The sequence below is a fragment of the Ceratotherium simum genome, chromosome 15, assembly GCF_057802395.1.
Source record: "Ceratotherium simum simum isolate JZ-2026a chromosome 15, ASM5780239v1, whole genome shotgun sequence".
NCBI classification, from domain to species: Eukaryota; Metazoa; Chordata; class Mammalia; order Perissodactyla; family Rhinocerotidae; genus Ceratotherium; species Ceratotherium simum.
Window position 1 is genome coordinate 24,113,855 of NC_141914.1, and position 24,043 is coordinate 24,137,897.

At 52.6% G+C, this 24,043-nt stretch overlaps 1 protein-coding gene across 1 annotated transcript in view; it reads right to left on the bottom strand.

Annotated features, from left to right (window-relative positions):
* Positions 1-6,964: 6,964 nt before the first annotated feature.
* SEMA5B (semaphorin 5B) overlaps positions 6,965-24,043 on the bottom strand; it is a 114,233-nt gene continuing 97,154 nt past the window's right edge. Inside the window, exons 9-22 of the mRNA XM_014783015.2 lie at positions 21,835-21,970; positions 20,439-20,646; positions 20,117-20,324; positions 13,236-13,353; positions 12,907-13,088; positions 11,645-11,788; positions 11,297-11,444; positions 10,943-11,168; positions 10,456-10,674; positions 9,972-10,142; positions 9,720-9,869; positions 9,352-9,396; positions 8,754-8,959; positions 6,965-8,517 (exon numbers count right to left, since the gene is read on the bottom strand). Of these exons, the coding sequence (XP_014638501.2) occupies positions 8,359-8,517; positions 8,754-8,959; positions 9,352-9,396; positions 9,720-9,869; positions 9,972-10,142; positions 10,456-10,674; positions 10,943-11,168; positions 11,297-11,444; positions 11,645-11,788; positions 12,907-13,088; positions 13,236-13,353; positions 20,117-20,324; positions 20,439-20,646; positions 21,835-21,970 (2,320 nt within the window). The 3' untranslated portion in view covers positions 6,965-8,358. The remainder of the gene's footprint in view (positions 8,518-8,753; positions 8,960-9,351; positions 9,397-9,719; positions 9,870-9,971; positions 10,143-10,455; positions 10,675-10,942; positions 11,169-11,296; positions 11,445-11,644; positions 11,789-12,906; positions 13,089-13,235; positions 13,354-20,116; positions 20,325-20,438; positions 20,647-21,834; positions 21,971-24,043) is intronic.

The window sequence follows — 24,043 nt, forward strand, 5'->3', positions numbered from 1 at the left end:
TTTTTCTTTTCTCCATTATCATGGATATTGTACATGATTTGGTCATTTTTTTCTGCTTATGAAATGTTGAAGTAGAAAAACTGACGTTCTTTTTTTAAAATCCGTTTCCATAAGATGTGAATTCCTGTATAGAATTTATTCTTGAAAGACTCATAACCTAAGTGGAATTAAATATCAAAAATCAAACATAATGCTGAAAGGTTATTCACTTTAACATAATGAATCTTAGACAGACACCAAACCAGTTGACAAACATTAGAATTATGATTTAATCAAATCTCTATTATTCTGCCCTGTATTATTTAAAATTATTTAACATTGGTTGGCTCACAAAGACTATAATGTTCTTCCTAAAGTTATGTAGCCAACATTCTCTCACAATGTTGTTTTTAACTCTCAGTCTTTTTCCCTATTTATTTGCTACTGAAGGTGCTTAACTGTGTTTGAAGATAGAGTTAGCAGTTTTCACAATCATCATTAACTATTGTGGCATTTCACTCTTACAATGCTAAGTATACATATTTAGTTCACTGACTGATAGAATTTTAACATATGAAGCACAGATTTTCACTTCAAGATTCATCTAGACATTTATAGTGAGTATCATTTATTAACAATCAATGTAAGGGGCGTGCCCTTGTGCATCCCACCAGAGTTGATGTGCTGATTCGATGTAATGGTAACCCGTGTACCCATGACTGCAGATCAGGCAGAAGCTCAGGAGGACTGTAAAGGACGAGGAAGTACACATTCAGCTATTTAGACTTCCAGGAGCTGAGGCTGAAGGCCAAGTCACAGATTTTGTGCTGAATGTCAAGGTCAAAGCCAAACTTCGGTGCATTGTATGTAACACACACATAGACATACGTATATGCGTGTGTATCCATTGTCCAGGGAAGGGGAACTTGGGGCCCAGAATCAAGAATAGGGACTCACTTTTCACTAAATATCCTTTTGTCAAGTTTGATTTTTTTTTTTTACCTCATGTATGTATTCCTTTTAAATGCCCACTATCTATGCTCATTAAAGAAATTAATAAAACATATATATTGAATGAAAGTTGTGAGCTTACATTCAAGGAAAGAAATGCTGCTGGTCAAGGCCGCAGGCGGTCGAGCAGGAATGGCTTGGCTTCGGCACTGCCTGGTGACGTCTAGGAGAGCTGCTGACAGGAGCTACTCAGGGCCTGCTCCCCTGGGAAGCTCGTAGAGGAGGTTTACTGGGGTGGGGGAGGTGGAGCCTTTATCCCAAGTATAGTGGGGATGCTGTATCCCATCAGCCCCTGGACACTGGGGTACAGTCCTAGGGAAAATGCTTCCTTTTAAGGGTATTTGGAAAGACCTCATGGGTGGGGGTGAATTTTCCAATAACACTCGGAGTTATGAATCCAGACTCTGAGGCCTGAGCCCCCGCTGTAGGCATGAACACAGTCAACACGGCCATGGGATCAGACTCCCAGCCCCTCCAGCACTGAGTGAGTGTCCTGCTGGCAGCTCAGGATGAGGAGCCAGGCTTTGCCTGAGTCCGTCGCGGGCTGGTCTGCAGGGGTTCTCCAGTGAATCATCAGAGATGACCCAGGAGCGCAGGGAGTCACCCTGCAGGGAGTGCAGAGATGACCTAGGAGTTCAGCTGGAGGCCACAGGGTGACCGGAGCAGAGGGCCAGGCTGGGACAGAAGTGGGCCCTATGAGGAGGCCCAGGACCACAGAGACCACCATTTGAAAGACTCTCCTCAGGGACTGCACCAGGTCTTAGGAACTCACAGGGCTCAAGACCATGGCAAGTGACCCATCGTTTGATATTGGTGGCTGGATATCTCTTCTCTACTGGAAGCTCTCCTTTTATTTTTATTTATTTATTTATTTATTTATTTTTTGTGAGGAAGATCAGCCCTGTGCTAACATCTGCCAATCCTTCTCTTTTTTTGCTGAGGAAGACCGGCCCTGGGCTAACGTCAGTGCCCATCTTCCTCTACTTTATATGGGACGCTGCCAAGCATGGCTTGCCAAGCAGTGCGTTGGTGCGCGCCCAGGATCCAAACCGGCGAACCCCGGGCCGCCGCAGCGGAGCACGTGCACTTAACCGCTTGCACCACCCAGCCGGCCCCGGAAGCTCTCCTTTTAGAATGTTGCAATTCCAGGAGACACTATTCATCCAGTTGGCTCTCCAAGGAAGACATTTTCCCAGGTTCCTGTGTGAGGACAGTGGGTTCAGGGAGCCTGATTTCCCCAGATGACCCAGCCCCAAGAAGCACAAGTTACAGGTGGCAGAGAAAGGCCCAGGGCTGGAGCAACACTGGAGCACTTGGCTAGAAGAGCAAAGAGGAAAAAAATACCACGTACAAGATTTTTTCCCCAAAGCTCTGGGAATTATAGAATTTGGCAATCACCCTGGGCCCAACGCTGCCATTACATAGGCCAGAAAACTGAAACCCAAAGAGAAGAGACTTGCTGAGCTCGCACAGCTGGTGAGTGGTAACGTTGACTCTGAGCTCTTGATGTTCTGTCCAACATCCGTTCTCCCACACAGCGAATACTCGGAACCAGTACTGGGGAATAGGTGCCTGTCCATTGCCAGCTGTCAAAGCAAGTTTGGGTCAATATCCTCTGTCCCCAGATGACAGGTACCAAGGCAGACTAAATTTTAATTTTGAATATATAAGCTTGACTTGTGCCGTATGACTTTGGAACCAGGACTTGGAAGCCAGCATCTAGTCAGAGAAGACCTGCGCTGGCCCAGGTGTACCGCCTCTTGTCAGCGGCACCTGCCTGACCGTGTAGGGAGATGAGCTCCTTGCATCATCACTGGGCTCCTAACCTTGGATGCTGGAGGGTTATTTCTGACCTGCTCAAGGGTGCCCTGTCCTCTGGGTCTGCATAACTGTCCACCGCTGTGGCCAGTCTCCGCCACCAGAGAGAGAAGCCCTGGTTTTTGTTTCTCATCTCAACTTCACTTGCGGTGACAGAGGGGCCCGGCTATATTTCCTTCCCTGGAGACATGAACCTCTCAACCCGCACTCTGCTATTTTTCTCACCCTCAGGCATCCCCCCCCTCTTCTGGAGAGCATGAGGACATGAGCTCCCCTAAATCAAATCCCAAACAGATATAGTTCCCCAGCCTGGACCCCATCTTTACTGGTTTAGGGGAATACAGGAGAGAAATGTGTCCTACAGCCTCCACCCCTGAGCTTCACAGTGGTGACAGCGAGAAGACTCATGATTTCAGGGTCATTCATGCAAAATCAACACAATTTTCATTTAAAAAAAATCAGTAATTCTGATTATGTAAAATATTCAAACATCTGTGTTTCAAAATAGGCGTAGAATCAATTAGAGAAATATTTAAATCTTTTTGACCAATGATTAATATCATTTATACACAAGAGCTCCTATAAAGCAAGAGGGAAAAGATGACTACCTGAGAGGAAAGGTACAGAACATCCCCCTTAGAAGGAAGAAATGCAAATACCCAATATGTAGATGGGGGGAAATGGTCACTCATTAAATATTTAAAAATGAAAATTTAAACAATTGTGATTTAAAAAACAAAAATAAGTATCCAATTGGTAACAAGCACATGGACTGCCTGGGTTGAAATTCTGGCTCCCCCACTGACTAGCTGTGTGACTTTGGGCAAGTTATTTAAACTTACTAAGCCTCAGCTTCCTCATCTGTAAATTGGGCATGATAATAGGACCTTCCTCCTAGGATTGTTGTGAGAAATGAATAAGTATCAGTGCACAACACTTGGTACACTGCTTGGAGGGGATGGCACTTAGTGTTAGCTGTTAGGGTTAGTAATAAAATGAGAATTCACTGCTGGTGGGAGTGTATTCTTCTCTGTGTTTATGTGCCTCAGGGTAAATCTTTTTCATCATGGTGCTAGGTAGGTGGGCCGTTTGGTCTGGAGACCTGTCTTCTGCTTCTAGCAAATTCTCCCGTATTCTTTCTTTGACAATTTCCTCCTCCGAGTTTTTTAATGGGCTATTAGACCTCCTGGACTGATCCTCTAATTTTCTTATCTTTTCTTTCCTATTTTCCATCACTTGGTCTTTTTGTTTAACTTTCTGGGAAACTTCCTTTATCTTTCAACACTTTGACTATTTTTTTCTGCTGTCATATTTTTTAATATCTAAGAGCTTTAACTTGTCCTTTTTATTGTCTTGTTCTTATTTCATGAATGAAATATCTTCACTTATTTCTGAAGAATTACGGTGTCTTTGAAGTGGTCTTCTCTGCATATCATCTCATTTTCATTGAGCTCCTCTTTAACTGTGTACTTGCTTTGGTCTTTCTTGCATGTTGGTGCTTTCTCATGGGCTGTGCCCATGCCCATTGAAGAGTGAGGCACTGCAAGCTGCCTGCAGGCTCTGTGTACTGGGCACTGCCTGTTAATGAGCGTACTTCGCTGTAGGACTGTTGCACGGATGACCAGCTGGCTTAGTCTTTCAGAATCTGTAGGCTTGGTTTGCTTCCTCAAAGAACCATCTTCTAATCTCCTGCCCCGGAGAAGAGGAGGAGGAGAAACCTGGCTGCCAGAATCCTGGAGTTAGCTGGAAAAGGCACCTGCTGAATTAACAATCACAAAGTCTGTTTCTTAACCTCTAGTTGTCCAAACGGCCCCTTACCACACACCCAGCTCGGTGCCTGGTGTCCCCATGTCCAGGGCCTCTGGTTCAGTGTCTCAAGGGACCATTCTTATTGCCCCCTGTAGAGACAGAGGAGTGACAACCTAGCTGTAAGAGTTGACAGTGAAGACACTTGAGGGTCTAGCTGAAGCTCACACACAGATTTTCAACCACCCCCCTTTTCAGGCTCCCACCTTAACCCCACCTTCTCTAATACCTGGTTCCTTGAATTTCAGATTCTTTCTGAAATTGCTTGAGTGCTGAGGTTTGACCCACATCCACTTTACTAGATGTTCCTGTTCCTCTACCTGCTTTCTGTCTTCATGTATTATGATTTGGGATTACAGATACAGCCTAGCTTTATTGAAAATAGTGACAGAGCTTTTGTTTTTTGTTCTCTGCTTTTGGAGTAATGTTGAAAGAAGGGGTTAGAAATGTCTTCACACCACCATTTAAAATCCCTGAGTCTCTGGGCCGGCCCCATGGCTTAGCGGTTAAGTGCGCGCACTCCGCTACTGGCGGCCCGGTTCAGATCCTGGGCGCGCACCGACGCACCGCTTCTCCGGCCATGCTGAGGCCGCGTCCCACATACAGCAACTAGAAGGGTGTGCAACTATGACATACAACTATCTACTGGGGCTTTGGGGAAAAAAAAAGGAGGATTGGCAATAGATGTCAGCTCAGAGCTGGTCTTCCTCAGCAAAAAGAGGAGGATTAGCATGGATGTTAGCTCAGGGCTGATCTTCCTCACACACACACACATGAAAAAAATCCCTGAGTCTCTGCCTTAGTTTTTTTTTTTTGTGAGGAAGATCGGCCCTGAGCTAACATCTGCCAATCCTCCTCTTTTTGCTGAGGAAGACTGGCCCTGGGCTAACATCCATGCCCATCTTCCTCCACTTTATATGGGACACCACCACACATAGCTTGACAAGCAGTGCATCAGTGCGCACCCAGGATCCGAACCGGCGAACCCCCGGGCACCGCAGCAGAGGGCGCGCACCTAACCACTTGCCCCCCTAGGCCAGCCCTATGCCTTAAATTTTTAATATAACTGCAATTATATTTTTGCTTTCCTGTATCCTCTAAGTTTTCTGCAATGAACATGTAGTACATTAGTAATAAGAAAATGTGCACACACACGGTTATTTAAAGACAAGAGGGCCCAAGAAGGCCTGGAGCACCCAACCCTGCATCTTCCTCCCTCTCTTGCTGAGCCAGCTGAGCCTAAGAAGCCCCCTTGTCTTTCACACCTCAGGTTCCTGACACCTGCAGCCACCCACCTCAAGCACCTGCCAGAAAGCATCATACCCTCCCTGTCAGGAAGCACATTCCTGGCTTCCTCATCTGAGCCAGGGCTGGCTATGAAGTAGCCTCTGCCAACCATGCAAGCTAATCTGCATGCAGTGTGGATTCCTTCGTGCATTCCAAATGGTCACGCCTCCAAAAACACAGCAGTTTTTATAGAAACAGAAGTCAGTGTGTGTGGTGTGTGTTTTGCCATGGCACCCGTGGGTTTCCATTCCCACTGATGCCATTCTAGTTAACAGGGGGTGGGCATGACCTGGGAATTATCCATGACTATTTCCCACAGACCTGTCCAGTCCCTCTGCTTGGACATACATGAGTGGCCCTTGTGAAGCAGGCACCTTGGGCCCTTGAACACTCTTGAACTTCACTGGTGCTACCAGGTCCAAGGGAATCGGAGACCCCAAGATCTAACACGCCCCGCAGGCCCCTACAAGCTCTGGACTCATGGGGCTAACAGGAACCCAGTGAGGAATCCTCAAACCGCAGAAATACTCATATGTCCCCTGAGCTCTCCCTGACTGGGCTCCACCTTCGCCTGAGGACACTGCTGTTCCAGTTGTCCCAGTGAGCACAAGGGATTCCAAGACACGGGGGCCAGGAAGCCTCTCTTCCTCCTCCTCCACTCCCCAAGACCCGCTGCTCCCCTCCCACTAGGACCTCAGGCTTTACAGCTTGACCTACAAGTAGATTTTGTTGGGAATCCTATGAGAATTGATCTGGCTAATTAAGTCAGGAAATTGCTCGCTAAATTTAACATGTCCATCAATCTCATCCAAAATGGTGGCATTGGGCCGCCCCGTGGCTTGGCGGTTAAGTGCGCGCGCTCTGCTACTGGCGGCCTGGGTTCGGATCCCGAGCGCGCACCGACGCACGGCTTCTCTGGCCATGCTGAGGCCGCGTCCCACATACAGCAACTAGAAGGACGTGCAGCTATGACATACAACTGTCTACTGGAGCTTTGGGGGAAAAATAAATAAATAAATAAAATTAAAAAAAAAATGGTGGCATTGATTTGGCGGGCTGAGGCTTTAAGGTAATTTTTATTTAATCCAGCAAAAATTACAGTGGGCTTGCCCTACCTCACAGGTTTACTCATTTCTTAGTCAATTCTGGTTTTATTAAATTCTGCATTGTAAATACCTCTTAAAATAACCCTCATCACTGGCCCCCTGCTGGACACACCCATTTCCACTCTGGAGCTGTGGCCTGGCAGAGCTGCTAAGGGAACGGGCAGAAATCTCCCCTGTTGTGTTGCCTTTGGGGTACCTTCTGTCCCTACTTGTGAATTTGTTTATCCTTGATCTCTTTTCCAAAAGTTTAGGGTGACATGTGTGTAAACATACTCACAAATGGAAAGATATCCTCTATTAAAGTCAAACTCCACTTGGGTCATTTCCTTCATCCTGAGAAGACCACCTCTCACCCCAGTGCATTGCTCTGATTGACAAGACCATGCCAAGAGGAGCCCACACACATATGCACGCGGACAAGGTTACATCTGGAGACTGGATATCGTCTTTAATAATAATGCCACAGCCCAACATCCTTTGTGTTGCTGTAGCAGGTTGTGATCGTGTGTATGTGTATTCCTGAACAGATGAGGGACCAGCAGAGACTCCCAAGCAGGTCTCAGGCAACAGCTCTGTTGAGCAGCAACTGGAAGACAGTCTCCATAGAGGCAGGGAGGCTGGACTCCTGCCTCCCTTTATCCTGGCCACCTTTCGTGCATTCTGCGGGCAAGGCTGAGGCCTGTGCCCGCCCAGGTTAAAGGGCTTCTCTGCAAAGATCAGTCTCCAGTCCCCAGTCCTCACTGCCTCTGACCAGAGGGATGTCCATGGGCAAAGTACAGACTGCTAGGCAAAGGTGGACAACCTGGGCCAGCCTTGATTCCCATGTCATACTGGGGCAGCACCACAATGGCCCAGCCCTGGGCAGAGAATCCAGAGCTACCGGGGCCATCTGATTAGTTCCTTTAAGAGATAATCAGGATGGATCCCAGGCCCTTCCAGGGGCCAGCCAGAGAGGGGCAGACTCGGCCCGTGATGGCCACACAGCTCATCATTTCCAACCCAAACCTATGAGCCTGCCCCGCTGCCATCTCCACTCTTCAATTCCTCACATGCCTGGGAGGTCCGCAGCCCAGACATGGCAGGGGAGATCAGCATGATGGTGGGTCACAAGGAGGCCATGACAGACCTGGGCTGAGCTGGAACTGCAGCCATGTGCCAGCCTGAAGCCAGCCCTCTGCCCCATGGTCACCGCCAGCCAGAGCTCTCTGAAGCCGGATGGGACTCCCCACAAGGCAAGGCAGCAAGTTTTTGGCCTAGTGCAGAAGGAGAAAACCAAACTGGCTCCACTGTCCCATCTCCATCTGCTCTGTGCCTTAGGAGGCAAGGAGCCCAAGTCCCCAGGACAGTGGTATCAGCTGTTGGGGAAGCACCGTTGTCCAGGTGAGGCCTCGGGCCGGAAGCTGTGTTTGTTCAGTGGGCTAGGGTAGTAGGTGGTTGTGTACACGTTGGTCTGCTGCAAAGGGTAGAAGTTGGCTCTGTCATCAGGGATCAGGTTATTCTTGTTCAGGGTCTGTGGGAGAAGGAAGGAACCAGAGAGGAGGGGGTGAAAGGAGAGAGGGGGAAAGAGGACAGGCCAGGGCAAGGAGATCAGGAACCAGCAATGAAAGAACATTCTGACGGCTGTGCAAACAGCGTTCTGTTCACAACACCACTGCTCCCTCCAAGTGGCAGCCCAGTTACACCCAGCTCAGGCCAGAACCACTGCACCCTTCCCCCCGCCCTCTGCTTCTACACGGAGACTCCCACCTTGAACTCCATGGGTGTGTACTTCTCGTTCTTGGGGGTGCCCCCACCCTTGTAGTGCAGGTGGTTGGGGGTGGCGGGATGGATGAGCGTGGACTCCTGGGACTGGTGCTGGCAGCGCTGGCAGGACAGGTAAACTGCCAAAGTCAGGAGCCCAGAGCCCAGGAAGCAGGAGACGCCCGTGGCCACCAGGTGGATGAGACTGAACCCTGGGAGAAGGAGATGCAAGTGGTAAGGAAAGGGCCACTGTGAAGAGGAGAGAGGCTCTGAGATATAAGAGAAACAGGGAGGCTGGGCAGCCCCTCACCAGGCACCACTCTCACAGGACACCCTGTGGCCTGGGTCAGAGGAGGCAGCCAGAGGGTGTGGAGTTGAGTGACTCCTCCTGAATACAGACTTGCTGACTGCCTCCTAGTCAGGTGGTAGGGATGGGACTGCCCAGACCCCCCTACAGACGGCCTCAAAGCCGTGGGGATCCTCTACAAGGTTGTCTGTCTGGAGCAGGAGGTGGAGAGACTCCAGATGCCAGAGAAGGTGGGTCTCCTCCTTGAGGAGGAAGAGCAGAAGGGCAGTGTCATGGGGTGGGGCAGGTCCCTTTTACCTCCACAGCTGGTGGCCTCCTCCACACTGGAGGCAGGCAGGATCACTGCAGGAAGACAAGCAGAGAGGGGGTTAGGGCAGGGAGGAGAGGCCGGGGTCCCCTGGGGCTGAGTGTGTCTCTGGGAGGACCCTTGGGTCAGCACTGAGCTGTGGGACTGGGCCTGGGGGCCTTCATTCTTCTCTGTCTGACCCAGACCCCAAATCCAAGAAGGGTCCGCCCCTTTACTACACAGGGCTTGGCAGAAGCTCAAAGTGTGTGCTCCTCCCACCATCATGTTTCATCCTGCACCCGGCAGGATACGTGTTCCAGGAGGGGAAGGGGCGCAGGGTGGGAAAGGTTGGTGTGAAGGTGCTGGCTTGAAGGCCTACCGGGAATCTCGCTGTAGGGGCAGGGGCGGCTCTGGCTGCTGTTTCCAACACAGGTGCTGGGCCCTAGGACCAGCTCCTCACAGTGCCGGCTGCGGCTTTGGGCTCCGTCCTCAGTGCACACGCTCCACTCAGACCACAGCGACCAGCCTTCTGTGGGTTGTGGGTTGGGACAAGGTTAACTGCCCCAGGACCCCCTGGTGGGGATCGCAGGGCTCCACGGTGCTCCCAGCCCCGGCCAGATGCACTCAGTACCTGGGCAGGCCTGCGTGGCACACAGCGCCTCTTCCGTGTGCAGCCCGAGACAGATGTCCTGGCCCGGGGAGGGCGCCGGGCTGGTGCAGGAACGTGTGCGCTGATAGTGGCCACCGCCGCAGGAGGCTGAGCATGGGGACCATGAGGTCCAGCAGGACCAGGCGCCCCGCACTGCAAGGAGACAGGGTGTATGAAAGTGCTGCAGGTACACACAGGGCCCAAGCCAGTTTTCTACCCCATCCCAGGCTAGGTCACTCTGCCCTGGGCCACCCTGACCTCATCATCTGCCCCACTCCCACCTACCCCCACAGCCCACTGTTAAGGAGTGCCGCCGCTTCCTCAGGGGTGGCAGGGGAAATGCAGGCTGCAGAGGAGTCATAAAAAGCAACTCCACCTCAAATCAAGCTCCGTATGTGAGAATACGGGGGGGGGGGGGGGGGGGAGGCGAGGTTTCCTAGGCCAAAACGCCTTAGCGCAGAGCTACCTGGACAAGCCTGGGGGTTGCAGTCCTGGTACTCGGCGGCGTCGCCCACGCAGGGCAGGCCCCCGTTTCGGGGCTCCGGGTTCGTGCACGTTCTCTTGCGGACGCGGAAGCCCAGCTCGCAGTCCCGGGAGCAGGACGACCACGGACCCCAGGCAGCCCAGTCCCCGCTCACCGTGTGTGGGGAGCTGCCCCCGCTGCGCAGGAGATCCTCCACCAGGGCTGCGGGCGGGGGACCGGGCTTAGCGACGTGGGCGCCCAGCAGCCCCCTACTCGCGCCCTGCAGGCTCCCGCCTTCTTCCAAACCACGCGTCCCGCCCACCCGGAGCTCCTGCCCAGCCTCCCCCACCCCTGCCCCATTGCTCTGGGCCTGGGAGGGAGGGAGGGAGGGACGGTGGTGGTGGAGCGGGGAAGAGGGAGGGTGGCTGGGGGCGTGGAGAGGAGGGAGGGAGAGTAGCTGGAGGGGGCGGGGGAGGGCGCAGGGCTGTACCGTCGGTGTCACAGGCTCCGGAGCCGTCCGCGGGGCAGGTCCTGGTCTCCGTCCTCCTCCTGCCGAACTGCAGGCCGTGGGGGTCGGGCAAGGGCGCGCGGCACGTGAAGCGGAAGCGCTGCTCCTGCCGCGCCCCGCCCTGGGTCACGTTCACCGGCAGCCACGGGGTCCAGGGCGTGTTGCGCCGCACTTCGGGGCAGCCCTCGGGGTTGCACGTCTTGAACTCCTTCGGGATGGGAGCGGTTGCTGCTTCACAGCCTCGCGGCCCCCAGGCCGGCCCGCCCCTTGGCCGGAGGTGCTCGCGCCCCGCCCGCGCCCCCTCGCCCGGCCCGTGCCCTCTCGCCAGGTGCTCACCACGCCGCAGCCCGGGCAGGAGTTGCCATTCTCACAGGACCGCCGCCGCGATTGCACGCCGCCCCCGCAGTTGCTGCTGCACTTGCTCCAGGAGCCCCAGGATGCCCAGAAGATGGGCACTGGGCAAGGCGTGTTTTCGTTACAGAACCTGAGGGGAAGGGGAGAGGAGTCATCATCCTAGGGAGCGGGCACCCCCTTCCCTAACACGAAGTCACTGGGAGTGCAAGGCTAGGAAGAACAAGAGTCCACTGGATCACCGGATCAGCCAGGCCACTTTCTAGTGGGCCCAGAAAGTCTGGGACCTCAGGGCTGGCTTGTCTCAGAAACCTCCAGCCACACCCGGCTCACCGCTCCTCCCGGCTCTTGCCCACGCAGATGCGGCCCCCGTGGCGGGGAGCTGGGTTGCTGCAACTTCGCTGGCGGACCTGGAAGCCAATCCCGCAGGAAGTGCTGCACAGGGCCCACGGTGACCACGGGGTCCACGCCCCATTCCTGGAGGGTCGGAGGGGACAAAGACAGATGACCTCTGAGTCCTAGCTTCTCAGATCTAAGCTACATCTGCACAGATGGATTTTGTATTGTAAGGAAGCACCAGGGAGTGACACAAAATATCAGCTCCTAACCAGCCCGTCTCAGGCACACCCATTCGTTTGTTCGTTGGTTCACTCATTCTCCAAGATGTATTGAGTCTTCTTCCATACATCAGGCTGTGCTCCTGGCTAAGGGCACAGAGATAGGACATGGCCTCTACTCACAGGAGCAAAAGGACACATTCTCTAGAAGAAGGCCCCAGTTGCCTTTCCAATCTTGCAACCTTTGTTTCAACGCCCCTGTTCTCCCCTGCCCATGCTGTGCTCCAACCACAGACACCACTCACTCTTGTCTACTTTGACTCCAATTTTCAAATTTTGGCTCCACCACTTACTGGCTGTACAAGCCTGGGCACATTCCAGAAACCTTCTGTGCCTCATCATACTCTTATCTACGTAAGGATATGATTGTATTCCTACCCCATGAGGTGGTTGTGATGGTTAAGTTATTAAACGTATATAGAATCAAGTTATTTTAACAGTGTCTGGAATTATGGGTTAGTTGTTATAACCACTTTATGGAGTCCCCAGGTACTAAGTCATGTGCAAGCACTTTATATGTATTATTTCATTTAATCCTCCCAACAACCCTCCAGGTGGGTACTGTAACCATCACTTAGAGCTCAGAGTGGTTAGATGGCTTGTCCAAGGTCACCCCCAAAGAGTAGCAATCCAGGATTGGCATCAGGTCTGCCTGCCTTACCATCATGCCATGCTGTCCCTCATGTTTGGCACAGGAAGGCTCATTGAGGCAATGGCTGTCTACGGGTGACTCTCATGCCTGTCCAGACTTCCTCTTTGTATCAAGAGCCCTCGCAAAGCAGAAACTTCTCTCCCACTAGAGTGGAAACTCCCCCAGGGCTCATGATTCCTACCTCAGACAGTAGCCACCTGTCTAGTCCCCTGCACAGCCCCAAAGTGGTTTCTGTCCCTTAGTGCAAACACGTGGCTAGGGATGACCCATTTCCTCTGTTCCCCCTACTCCAGGCCACCGCCGGCCAGGCCTGTATCCTCACATACCTGGAGCAGTTGGCGATGTGGATGGCAGGCCCCAGGCAGTTGCGGCCCCCACAGCGGGGTCGGGGGGAGTCGCAGGCTCGGGCCCGACACAGGCAAGAGCCTGAGTTGTCCCCATCTAAGTGCTCACATGGTTGCCATGGTGACCACTGGCCAAAGCCCCCATCCTGAGTCACGTTCCGCACCTGCAGACACACATGGGGGCAGGACCTGTCACACAAGGCAGGGATAGGGAAGGCACAAGGTCCCGGGGGACATGGGGATACTGATGGGGAGTCACAGCCTGCATTGAGGGAAGAGGTCGTGGGTGGGGGGCATGAACGGGTTCTCACAGGACACGCCGTGATGTTCTGGGTCCAGAGGCTCATGTTGGAGCTGTCCTCGAGTGTGCTGCAACGTTGCTGCTTCCCATCCCAGCCGCAGTATGGGTCCCGCGCCCCCAGGCATGCCCTGCCAGACAGAGGTCCTGAGACTCAAGCCCACTGGCCTCCCAGCCTCACCTGCAACCCAAGAACACACCTGGACGCTCCTCTCTGAGTAGCCTTTTCCATCCAGTTCCCCTCCACAATAATACTACGTTCATCAAGCAATTATGTGTGCCAGGCATCATTTTAAGTATTTATAAGCATGAATTAACTTAATACAACAACCCAATGAGGAAGGTACTGTTATTATCCCAGTTACATGGAGGAAACCCAGAGAGCTTGTAACCACGGGCCCATTTAGAGCCAGTTTGAATAGACCCCATCTCTTATCAACAAAGTGATTAAGGATTGTCTTTCAGAAAAACTACAAAGTCACGCAGCCAGGGCACGCGCAAAATAAAAAATCATGACCTGAGACGACCTCGGAACCAAAGAGCCTCCTTCTATGGAACCCAAGGACCGGGACGTGACTGGAACTTGAAAGTCGGACTAGTATCAAAAGTGAGAGGTCCCTCATTAAGGAAAATCCGGTGTTAAAATTCCTTCCCAATTTCATCATAGATGTTTAGAACCTCATCATAAATGTTTAAAACCTTACCATAAATACCTGAAGCCCACCAATCGAAACCTGTCCCACCAGCGTATCCGCGTGCCAACCTGTTCTCCCTAACCTCTTAAATTTTGTCCCAAATCCTGAATCGGGGAGACAGATCTGAGGGCACACTCCCCCTATCTCCCCAGAGATCGATCTTGCAGGTTAAAAAGCTGATTTCTCCCCTCAAAGGCTGGTGCCATAATTAATTGGCTCGTTTATGCGCATCAGGCAGAGAACCCCAACTTTGTGCGGTAACAAGCTGACCACGGACGCATGCCCTTGCTCTCCAGAGCCCACACACAACCAAGAGACTGCACTGCCTTTCATGAGTCTGTGCCCCACATTCCTCATCTAGGGCCGCAGGAGAAGACGTGGTGGACAGAGATCCAGGGAGGTCGTGCCTCTCCATCAGATGCTATGACAGTAGAGTCATAGAACATTAGTGATGGAAAGGTCTTAAAGATGATCTTGCCCATTGTTTCTCAACCCTGGCTGCACATTAGAATCACTAAAGGAACTTCTAAAAAATACTGATACCTGAGCTCACCCCAGACAAGAATGTCTGGTGGTGGGGAGGTTTTTAAAAGCTCCTGGATTACTCTTATGGGATCCAGGCTGAGAATCCCTGGGATCCATAATTCAGCCTTTTCATTGTACAAAGGAAGAAACAGTCACAGAGGAGGGAAGAGGAGCTTCCACAAGATCACACAAATTGTACATGGCAGAGCTGGGGATGGGACCTAGTCTCCCCAACCTCGCTTTCCCCCTCCTGCTCCTGCCTCCCAGACGGAGGCTGTGTCTGACTTCACACACTGAGTGAACGTGGGCCTACACCTCAAACACAGGTGCAAGGCCAGGGACACCTGGGCCCAGTCCAGGGTCACCTGGGGCATCCACACGCTCGTGCTGTTCAGTGGCAGGAAGCAGAGTTCAGTGCGTTAGCAACATGAGAACAAGCTCAGGCTGCCAGGAGAGGGGCCACATCCAGGACCCCCTGCCCCAGCACTCAGGGCGGGTCTCTCTGCAATGACCCAGAAAAGGTGATGTTCACACACCGAGGTGTGCCCCACAAGCCTCCACTTCTCACATTCAAGGGCTCCTCGCTTCCCTTTCTCCTCTGACTTTTTCATTGTATCCTTTCAGTTTTTAAAAAAATAATTAAACCTCTACTAGTAAGACTTCAAGGAGGAGAAAAAGAGTAGGGAATTATGGAATCAGGATTTGCTGTCCATTGCTAAGTAAATAGAATATCAGACTCTGGAGCCTGAAGGAAGTTCCCCCCAACACCCAGAATGCCCACTGGCAACCCCAGAGATACCCTGGATCCCTTCTGCCTCCTTCCCCAACTCCCACCCCCTCTGACCAGGCATGGCTGCTCCACTGCCATGGGCCTGCTAGAGAGGGTCTAGAGAGAGCACTGAGAGCGGGGGCAGAAACTGGGGGTTAGAAAGCAGACGAGGCTTTGGGTGAGCGAGGTGCTGGACTGAGGAGGGCGGGGAGTCCATGCCATGACGTGAGTCTGCAGATGGACTTCCCATTGGCCAAAGGGGCCAAGGACACGAAGGACTAAAGGGATACACTAAAGAGTCAAGGGCTTGCCCTTTCTGGTGTCTCTTTCTCTTCTCTTGAAGCTTCAGGAAGAGTTACCTGTCAGGTGAGTTCTTTATTTTCAGTGAGTTCAACAGACCATGTCAGGCTCCAGAGAGAAAAGAGGTTATATGAGAGACTTTACAAAGAAGAGGGTAGGGCTGCCCCTTATCGCCGGAGGAGATCAGAGGAGATAATGCTGTCCCTTACTTGGGCAACCCATGACCTCATGTAAGGGAGGTGATATTTGGGGTTTCAGTGGCTGAGGGGTAAGGGCCTCGCTGGACCCCAGCAAGCACACTCTGGCTCATCCGGGAATCCAGAACGCTCATCTGTTGCTCAAGAATCTGTTTCCACTTTATTTACTTGAGGACGATTTGTGTAAATTGTACAATATGTGTGCTGATCTTTTCATCCGGGATCAATGGCTTCATTTGGGGGTGTTTCACCAGCAGAATGCATGGAACTAGACATCATGGACCTAAATACAATCCGTGAGCAAAAGGAGTCCCAGCAACCTGTGGTTCTGAGACTGCTCACTGGCTGACATTTGAACCAAATGGCATGCTAGCAAATTCAACCAATCAGAACTCAGTAGAGCCCACCCCCAGTGTATTTCCTCAGCTCTCAGAAAGGGTATCAAACTCTAGAAGCAGCTGATATGGCATTTTATAAGCAACAAAAATTAACTGGAAAAAAAAGAAAAGAACTAGCTATGACTGGTGATTAATAATAATAATAATAATAATAATATTCTCTCCATCAAAAACAAATGCCCGCCAGTAGAGAAAATGGGTAAGAGCAGAAAATTTAAATTGGCTTATACCAGACAAAAGCAGAAGATTCTGGAAGAATGCAATTTGCCTCATGCTACTTCTTTCATCTAGGGCCTAACCAGTTCTAGAGCAGTAATTCCCAGTGTTGACTCCTGGGGATCTTTGAAAAAGCATAGGCAAACCAAACAAAAAACTCGCCTACATCTGGCTCTTTTGAACTGGAGTAGGCCCAGACACTGGGGTCTTTTAAACGCTCCCCCAAGTGATTCTCATGAATAGCATAGTTGAGAACTGCTGTTCCAGGGCCACTTTTGTCAGGGTTCCCTAGCCAAGAGATGAAGGGCTTGTCTTTCCAATCCACGACAGTAAGAAAGGAGGGAAGAAAAACGCAGAGTAGATGCTGGCCCCAGCCCCCAATCTCCCCTCAGGCTCTCTCGTCCTCTCAGCCTCTCTTGCTCTCAGTTCTCCCAAAGAGGAAAGAGGAGACCAGATTCTCCACGGACACACCTGCCCTGCCCTGCCTGCCCCTGGCCCTGGCTGCCTGAGGGGGCCTGCGAGACTCCCCGGGGCCAGTGCCTGAGCTCTTTTCTTGTGCATATCCACCTTCCCTACTTTTGGCCAAAGGCCACTCCAAAGCTTACAGAGCAGGGAACGTTCTTAAGAAAATTAAAGCTCCAAGCAGAGGAGAGTTAAAGTGTGTCACTGACTGTAGCAATAGGTGGCAGTTTAGAGTTCCTTTCATAAAAGCAGCCATCAGCCCAATAATATATCACCATGTCTTTCTTACTACAATGTTTCAAGTAGCCATTACAAAGGGAACAGGTTCATTCTGTGGGCTCGGAGGCAGGACAGAGATGGATGGTGGAAGCTGCAAGCAGGCGAATTCCAGTACCACATAGCAATAGACTCACAATGGGAGCTGTCCAAGGTGGAGCTTGGGAGCAAGTGGCCATTACTTCAGGTGGCAGCAGAGGCAGACCAATGACCCCTGCCAAGGAGGGAGGTCAGGAGGAGATACTCTCTGAGCCACCTTCCTGAGTGAGTTGGGGCAGAGAACCCTCTCCCCCAAGGGCAGCGTAAGAGGCACACTTCTGGAAAGAGGAAGGGGGCAGTCCATGCATAAAACACCTGCCTTGTAGAGCCAGTCAGCGGTTCATTCTCTGCTCCTCCTTCTGTGGGCCCTGGTCTCTCTCTGGCCAGGCCAGGGTCCTGCTGGTGCCCCGTGTGGGCTGAGATTTGCCTGAGTGAAAGGAGCGGGCTGGAGACAAGCCCATGAATTCTGGGCAGAGGAGGGGGCCTGAAGGGGCTTCTGCTTACCCCCTCTCATCCTCCTGCTAGTTTTGATAGGAATGAGGAAAAAAGCACAAATTATCTATCCTAGGAGACAGTAAAACCCTGTGACAACCCGCCCTACAAAAGTGCAAATTCTGATACAGTGCGATAGGCAGTCGGCTCCCAGACTCCCGGGGTGCATGGGTGGTGGCTGCACCGGCTTACTTTGGTCATTTTATTAACTTTGCAATAACATGACTTTACAGCTTACATTTCTAGATCCACATACAGCTTTATGGCCGGGTTTTCACTGCACACATCAAGGGCTCTTATTCCAAACTCAGGAAACCAAGTAGGACCAAAGTATCAGACTCGAGAATGCCCTCTTTCCACCTTGCTGCTCCACCTGGCTCCAGGGTAGGAATTCTCAGCCACACTACGCAACCTCGCTGTCCCCTCTCTGCAGTGCCACGTGAGTGGGGAAACGTCCCAACATCGTCCCAACATCCTCCTTTCTCTCATTCCGCTGCAGACCCCACTACTTCACAGCTGGCCTGGAGCCACACTAGCTCATGCTGGCCAGCCACCTGCCCCACGACAATGCTGCTCACCACTGATTGATCTTTGTAAAACACCTATTCACACTGCCTGTCACTCTACTCCCTGCTCAAAGACCATGTCAGTGCCCACAGTCACAGGATTCGAGTCAAAATCCTCCCTTGGCATTCTCAGCTGGCCTCAATCCACTCTCCAGTCTCCAGCACCAACCTCCTCTTGGGCCAAATAATCAATCAACTGAAGGATCAGTCAACTTAGTTCCTTGGGCTTGGTGGAGTATAAAAGTACTGGGACACTGGGTTTGCCTTCAAGGATTTACAACCTCTTGGAGAACAAGGCACATGTTAAAAGTTTAATAACAACACGAGAGTTGAAGAACACAAGATACGGGGGAATGCTGTCAGCAGGTGGCCGGTCGCTCAGTGCCAAGCAGCACTGTCTGTATTCAGTGTCACAGAGGCTGAGGCCCCAGAGAGCCCAGGAAGCTGGAGGGCCCCTGAAGGCCATTGTGGAGATAAAGAAGGAATAAGGACACTAACTACCACTTACGACTCGCTGGACTAGGCACTTCATGAATATTATTCCAATCCTTACGACAACTCCCAAAATTAAATATCATTTGTTCCATCAGAATTTCCCCCTATTTTCCCAATGAGAAAGCTGAAGCCCAAAAGGTTAAGTAACTTGCTCAAGATCACATAGCTAGTGGATGATGGAGCTGAGATGGGGCCCCAGGCGTGTCCAGTTCCACCAAGTGGTCCCTCCCACTACACCCCCTCTCTTTCCCCACGTGTCAGATACAGGCCAATGTTTCTCTCCCCAACCAGTCATCTAGAGCTCTGAGGGACATGAGGGTGTTCTAGGCCTATTTCATCTCGCCTCCCTCCTCTCACACCGACAGCCCTGCAGAGTGCTCTGAGCGTGGTAGGGCTGAGTAAATGTCTGGCGTTTTGCTGATGGAGCCACGTGTTGGGGCTGAGGGGAGCTTGAGTGTCTGCCCACTGCCTCCTCCACCTCCTCCCCCTCCATGGCTGCCACACCATGACCGTCCAGCCTCTCCCTGGCCTCCAGGCCTCCACCTGACTCCCAGCACCCCCCAGTGAGGCTGGACAACACCCCTTGGCAGCAGGGGTACCCTTTGTCTCCCAAATCTGCAGAACAGACAGGCAGAGCCAGGAGGTCTCTGTGTTGCAAAGGCCACAGGAGCCCACGTGGCTGTGGCTATGCCCGCTAAAGGCAGCTTTTGATTAACTTGAAAGTGAGGGGGTGCCGTTCGGGGCACCTCACATGGGAGGAGACTTAGACACATTTCCATTTGGCTTTGGCATAGGCTTTTGTTTCTCCCTTACATGTCAGCATCATTGTTGCCAAGTTATCCAAGAATCCACTTGAACCTAAGGTATGGAGAACTGACCTCAGAAGCAGGTGGGAAGCTAATGCAACGTGTCACTTGACTCCTCACCTCCACCCCACCCAAGCCAGGCCTCTCTGCCTCCTCCAAGTAAGGAAGGAAGATGGGCAAAAACTGGGGCCTGACTCAGAGCATCACCTCCCATCTGCCCCGACACCTGGGTAATAAGTGCTGTGGTTTCAAAGATGAAGACCAATCTCTGAACTGAAGGAACTGAGAATAAGTCAAGTGGGCTAGAGATGGCTGACAGGCGCTGACTATAAGGTTGACAACAGGAATCACAACAGCCACCACATCCTTGGCTAAGCACATACCTCCCCCAGGCAGTGATAAGTGGTTTATGCAGATTATCCAATTAACCTTCACAAAAACCCTGCAGAGATTTTATGAGGAGGAAACCGAGGTTCAGAGAGGTTAAGTGACTTGTCCAAAAGCACACAACTGGAGACTGTGCCAAGTGCCACCCCAGGCCGACCTGTCTCCAAAGCTCCCTCTCTCAAGCGCCCCTTCTGAAGCGCGACAGGCGGGGAAAAGCCCGCCGCCCGCCCGCCGCCCGCCGCCCGCCGCCCGCCGCCCGCCGCCCGCTTACCCCTGGCTGCGGTAGGCGGCGCAGCGCTCCAGCGGGACCCGCAGCACGCCGTCGCTCAGCCCCACGAAGAGCGCGCGCGCGCTGTGCAGGATGCGCAGGCTGCGCAGGGGCTCGCGGCGCCCGGGGGGCAGCACGTGCAGTTCCTCCAGGTAGCAGCCGCGCAGGCTGCGGCTCGTCGTGGACAGTGCCTTCAGGATGGTGCCCGACTCTGGAGAGGCCAGAGGAGGGTGGCCTTGAGGGCCCCGGACCTCGCTCGCAGCCCAGCCCCCGCCCCTCAACCTCCTCCCGCCCGGAGGAGCCCAGGCTGGGCGGGCGGGCTCACCGGTGCCGATGTAGAGCACGTGGTAGAGCGTGTCCTTGGCCTGCACAAGGTCCACCACGAGGTGTGAGAAGCGCACGCTGTCCTGGGTGACACAAGGCTCCGGGGTCACCGGCTGCACGGCCTCGCTCATCAGGAACAGGCGCTGGGCGTCCTGCAGGCTGCGCTCCGTCAGGTTCTCGTTGGGGCCCACCTCGGGCAGGGTGCCGCACTGCCGCGGGGAGCGGGGTCATGCGTGCCCAGCCACCCGGGCTGCCGCGATCCCCTGTGCCCCTCCTTCCTCACCGTAGCCCAGGTGGCCGGGACAGACTCTGATTCTCCAATTCCCCCATCCCCAACCCACCCGCTGGGTCCCCTGCACCCACTAATGGGGAGAGATGCCTCTTCTTGGGGAGGTCAGGGGAAACGCGGCTGGGAAGATGGGGGAGGAGAGACCTGCCAGGGCTGGGGAAGAGGAGGAGGAAATGAAAAGGGGGCTGGATTATCTAAAAACGGATCTTTTGAGTGTGAATAACAAGTGTCCTGTGATCCTATGCTGTTCTGTAGGTGCCCCTCCCTCACGTTGGGCTAAGCCATGTCTTCCCTCCCGTGGCCCTACTGGCTCAAAGCTCTTAGTCCGTCTAAACTGAAGCTGCACTGCAACTACCATTTATTGAGCACCTACTGCCTGGCAGGCACAGTGTCATATCTATGAGGCACATATCTGTGAAGTCAGGGGTATTATCCCCACATGGCAGATAAGGAAAAAGAGAGACTGAGAGGAGATTGAGACTTGCCCAAGGTCACACAGACAGAGGCCTAGATCTGGGTCAGGATTGTTGGACTGCATTGCCTGAGGTCTTCTCCTGCTCCGTACTGCCACCTGGGCAGGAAGTTGGATGGATATGAAAGTCCACCACCAGTAGTTTCCTTTGCCCCATGGCTCTTTCCCCTGGCCATCACAGCACTGGAGATGCTCACACCACCCGTGGCTGGGCCCTGACCACTCCTGGCACTCAGAGACCATCCAGGCATTAGTACCTATGCTGGGTAGACTGCAAGCAAACTCCAGCTAAAATCCCTGAACTCTGGCCAGACAGCTCGTAAGTGCTCTCCTGGTCCCCTACACTGAGTAGACCTGAGGTCCCACCTCCCTGCCTCCCTAGTGTGGGGAGGTGTAGGGTCACATTTAGAGATGGCTCAGAGCATGCTCCCTTGCTCTGCCTTCCACTCAATCTCCCCTTCTCGCTCCACAGTCTTAGAGGGTGTCACCCTCTTACGGGACCATCACAGACCCCACAGATGGGTGTAGACCAGCAGGGACAGATTTGGTGTTTGTGCTAAGTAGTTGGGAATCAGCTTGTGGCTGGTAGTCTGGGGAAGGCGGTGTGTGAAAAGAAAAGGGGAAGAGAAGCTATACCTGGAAATTGGGGATAGGGTTGGCGATGGGGAGCCAGGCAGCCCTGGGGTTCTCCTGGTAGCGAAACGGGCCATTGAAAGCCTGGGAGATGGCACTGAGGTTGAAGGCGCAGACAGCAGAAGCAGCGATGCTGTTTCTGAAAGGCAAGAGATGGTGGGATGCTGCCCTCCCTGGAGACCTCGTACCCTCTCCTTAAATCCCACGGCAGGCTGTCAAGCCACAGCATGGCACAGCTCCAAGGCTTATTAGGCACCTGTGATGAGTCTGGTGCCTTCTGCACCATAAAGGGTGTCACAGAAGGTTGTCCTCACTCTGGAAACCCTCTGGGAAAGAAAGACCCGCTGATGGAGATCCACTGGTGGATCCTCCTGTGCTACTTCCTCATCCTCTTCCCTTATCCAGTGAGAGGGTCAAATAATGTCAGTGGTTTTCAAACCTTTTAGTCCCTGGCCCTCTGTAAGAAATATATTTTATAGTACAACTCAGTATAACAGACACAGACAAGCACGCACACAGATCTGCGATGAATCTCCATGAAACAATTCTTACCCTTACTAAATATATTAACCTCTGATATTTTTATTCCGATCTATTCTGTCTTATTTATTTTATTTAAAAAAAAAGCTGGTTACCAAACCACTGATTGATGCTGCAGCCCACAGCACCCTGAGCCAGAGGACCTCTCAGACCTCTTTCAGTCACAGAATCAGACGTTTCTATGAGGGTGACGTGAACAGTTCAGAGAGGACACAAATACACCAAATGTTTCCGGTTCTGTTCTCTGCATTGAGTTCTTCTCCCCAGTGTGCCCATTTCTCTCCCCCTCTGCCTGGCCTCACCCCCACGATCTCCCCCGGATGCTGCGTGTGCTCCTGACTGGTCTCCCTGCAGCCTGACTAGTCTCCTCTAATCCATTCTCCACACAGCAGCCCAAGTGAGCGTTTCAAAATGCACCTCCAAACTAGTCTCTGGCCTGCTTCAAGCCCTTCAATAACTTCTCCTTGCTCTTAGGATAAAGATCAAAACCCTTCAAGCAGTCTATGAGGCCTTTGGGACAGAATCCTCCCGTCCCAGCCCTTCAGCCTCCTCTCCTCTCTTTCTCCTCCTCACCCTCCAGGCTCCTGGCATGCTAGTCTCCACTCAGTTCCTCAAACATTTCTTCCCACCCCAAAGCTTTGTGCCTTTTATTCCTTCGGGCTATAATGCTCCTCTCCCCTAGTTAATTCCCACTCATCCTGTAGATGTCACTTCCTACAGGAAGCCTTCCCTGATCACACCCCTCCATACAGGTAGAGGCTTCCTTGCACACTGCCTTTTCCCTTTGTAGCATTTATTACAGTTAAAAGGGTGTTTTATAACCACCCTTTCTAGAATGTAAGCTCCTTAAGAGCAGAGCCAGGTCTGCTCTTGCTCACTGGTACCCCTCCCTGCTAACACTCCAGGACAAGCACCTGGCATGAAGGAAGCTCACTATGCATAAACTATCTACAATCCACACTCACATCATCATTTGCCCTTGATGCCTCTCCAGCGGCTCCTGCCATTTGCTCATGGTGCCCACGTTCTGGTGCTGACTGCCGGGCTGTTCACTGAGTCCCGGCTGTCAGCTCATGGCCCGTGTGGGCTGTGCTGCATGTCTGTCCCCCTGGCTTGGACGGCTTCTCTGCTCCTGCTTCCCAGCTTTACTCTCATCCCCTCAGACAGGATGAGCCTGGCACTCCTCCAATGCCTGCCACCTGGGGCCCAAGAGAGGCAAACTCCACTTTACAGTTCATACGTTTCTGAGGTCCTTACAAAGAACCCTGCCCAGCATCCTGTACAACAAATGAGTTCCTTGATCTCTGATGCTATTTAGCCTTCTCTATACCACAGTCACCTGACTGGGCCACGCCTTGCACAGAAGGAGGCAGCAGGAGTGGGATCTCATGATCGCCATGAGGGCTACTCTTCCTCACACCTAGGAAACAAAAGGGGCTCTCATCCCCAGCCTGTGTTTCCCAGTGCAGTCAGGACTGCCAGAAGACCCTGCTGGTTAGGTTTAGCAGGACCCCGGAGTCCTGAGGTGGGAGGGACCGTAAAGAACCCCCTCTGAGCCCGCCCATAAAGGGCTGCTGCCGGACCGTCCGGGGCTGCCATCCCCCTTGTCCAAGGCAGACTGTCTGACTTCCATCACAGCAAGTCCTTCCTCTGTGGAGCCAGATTCCAGCTC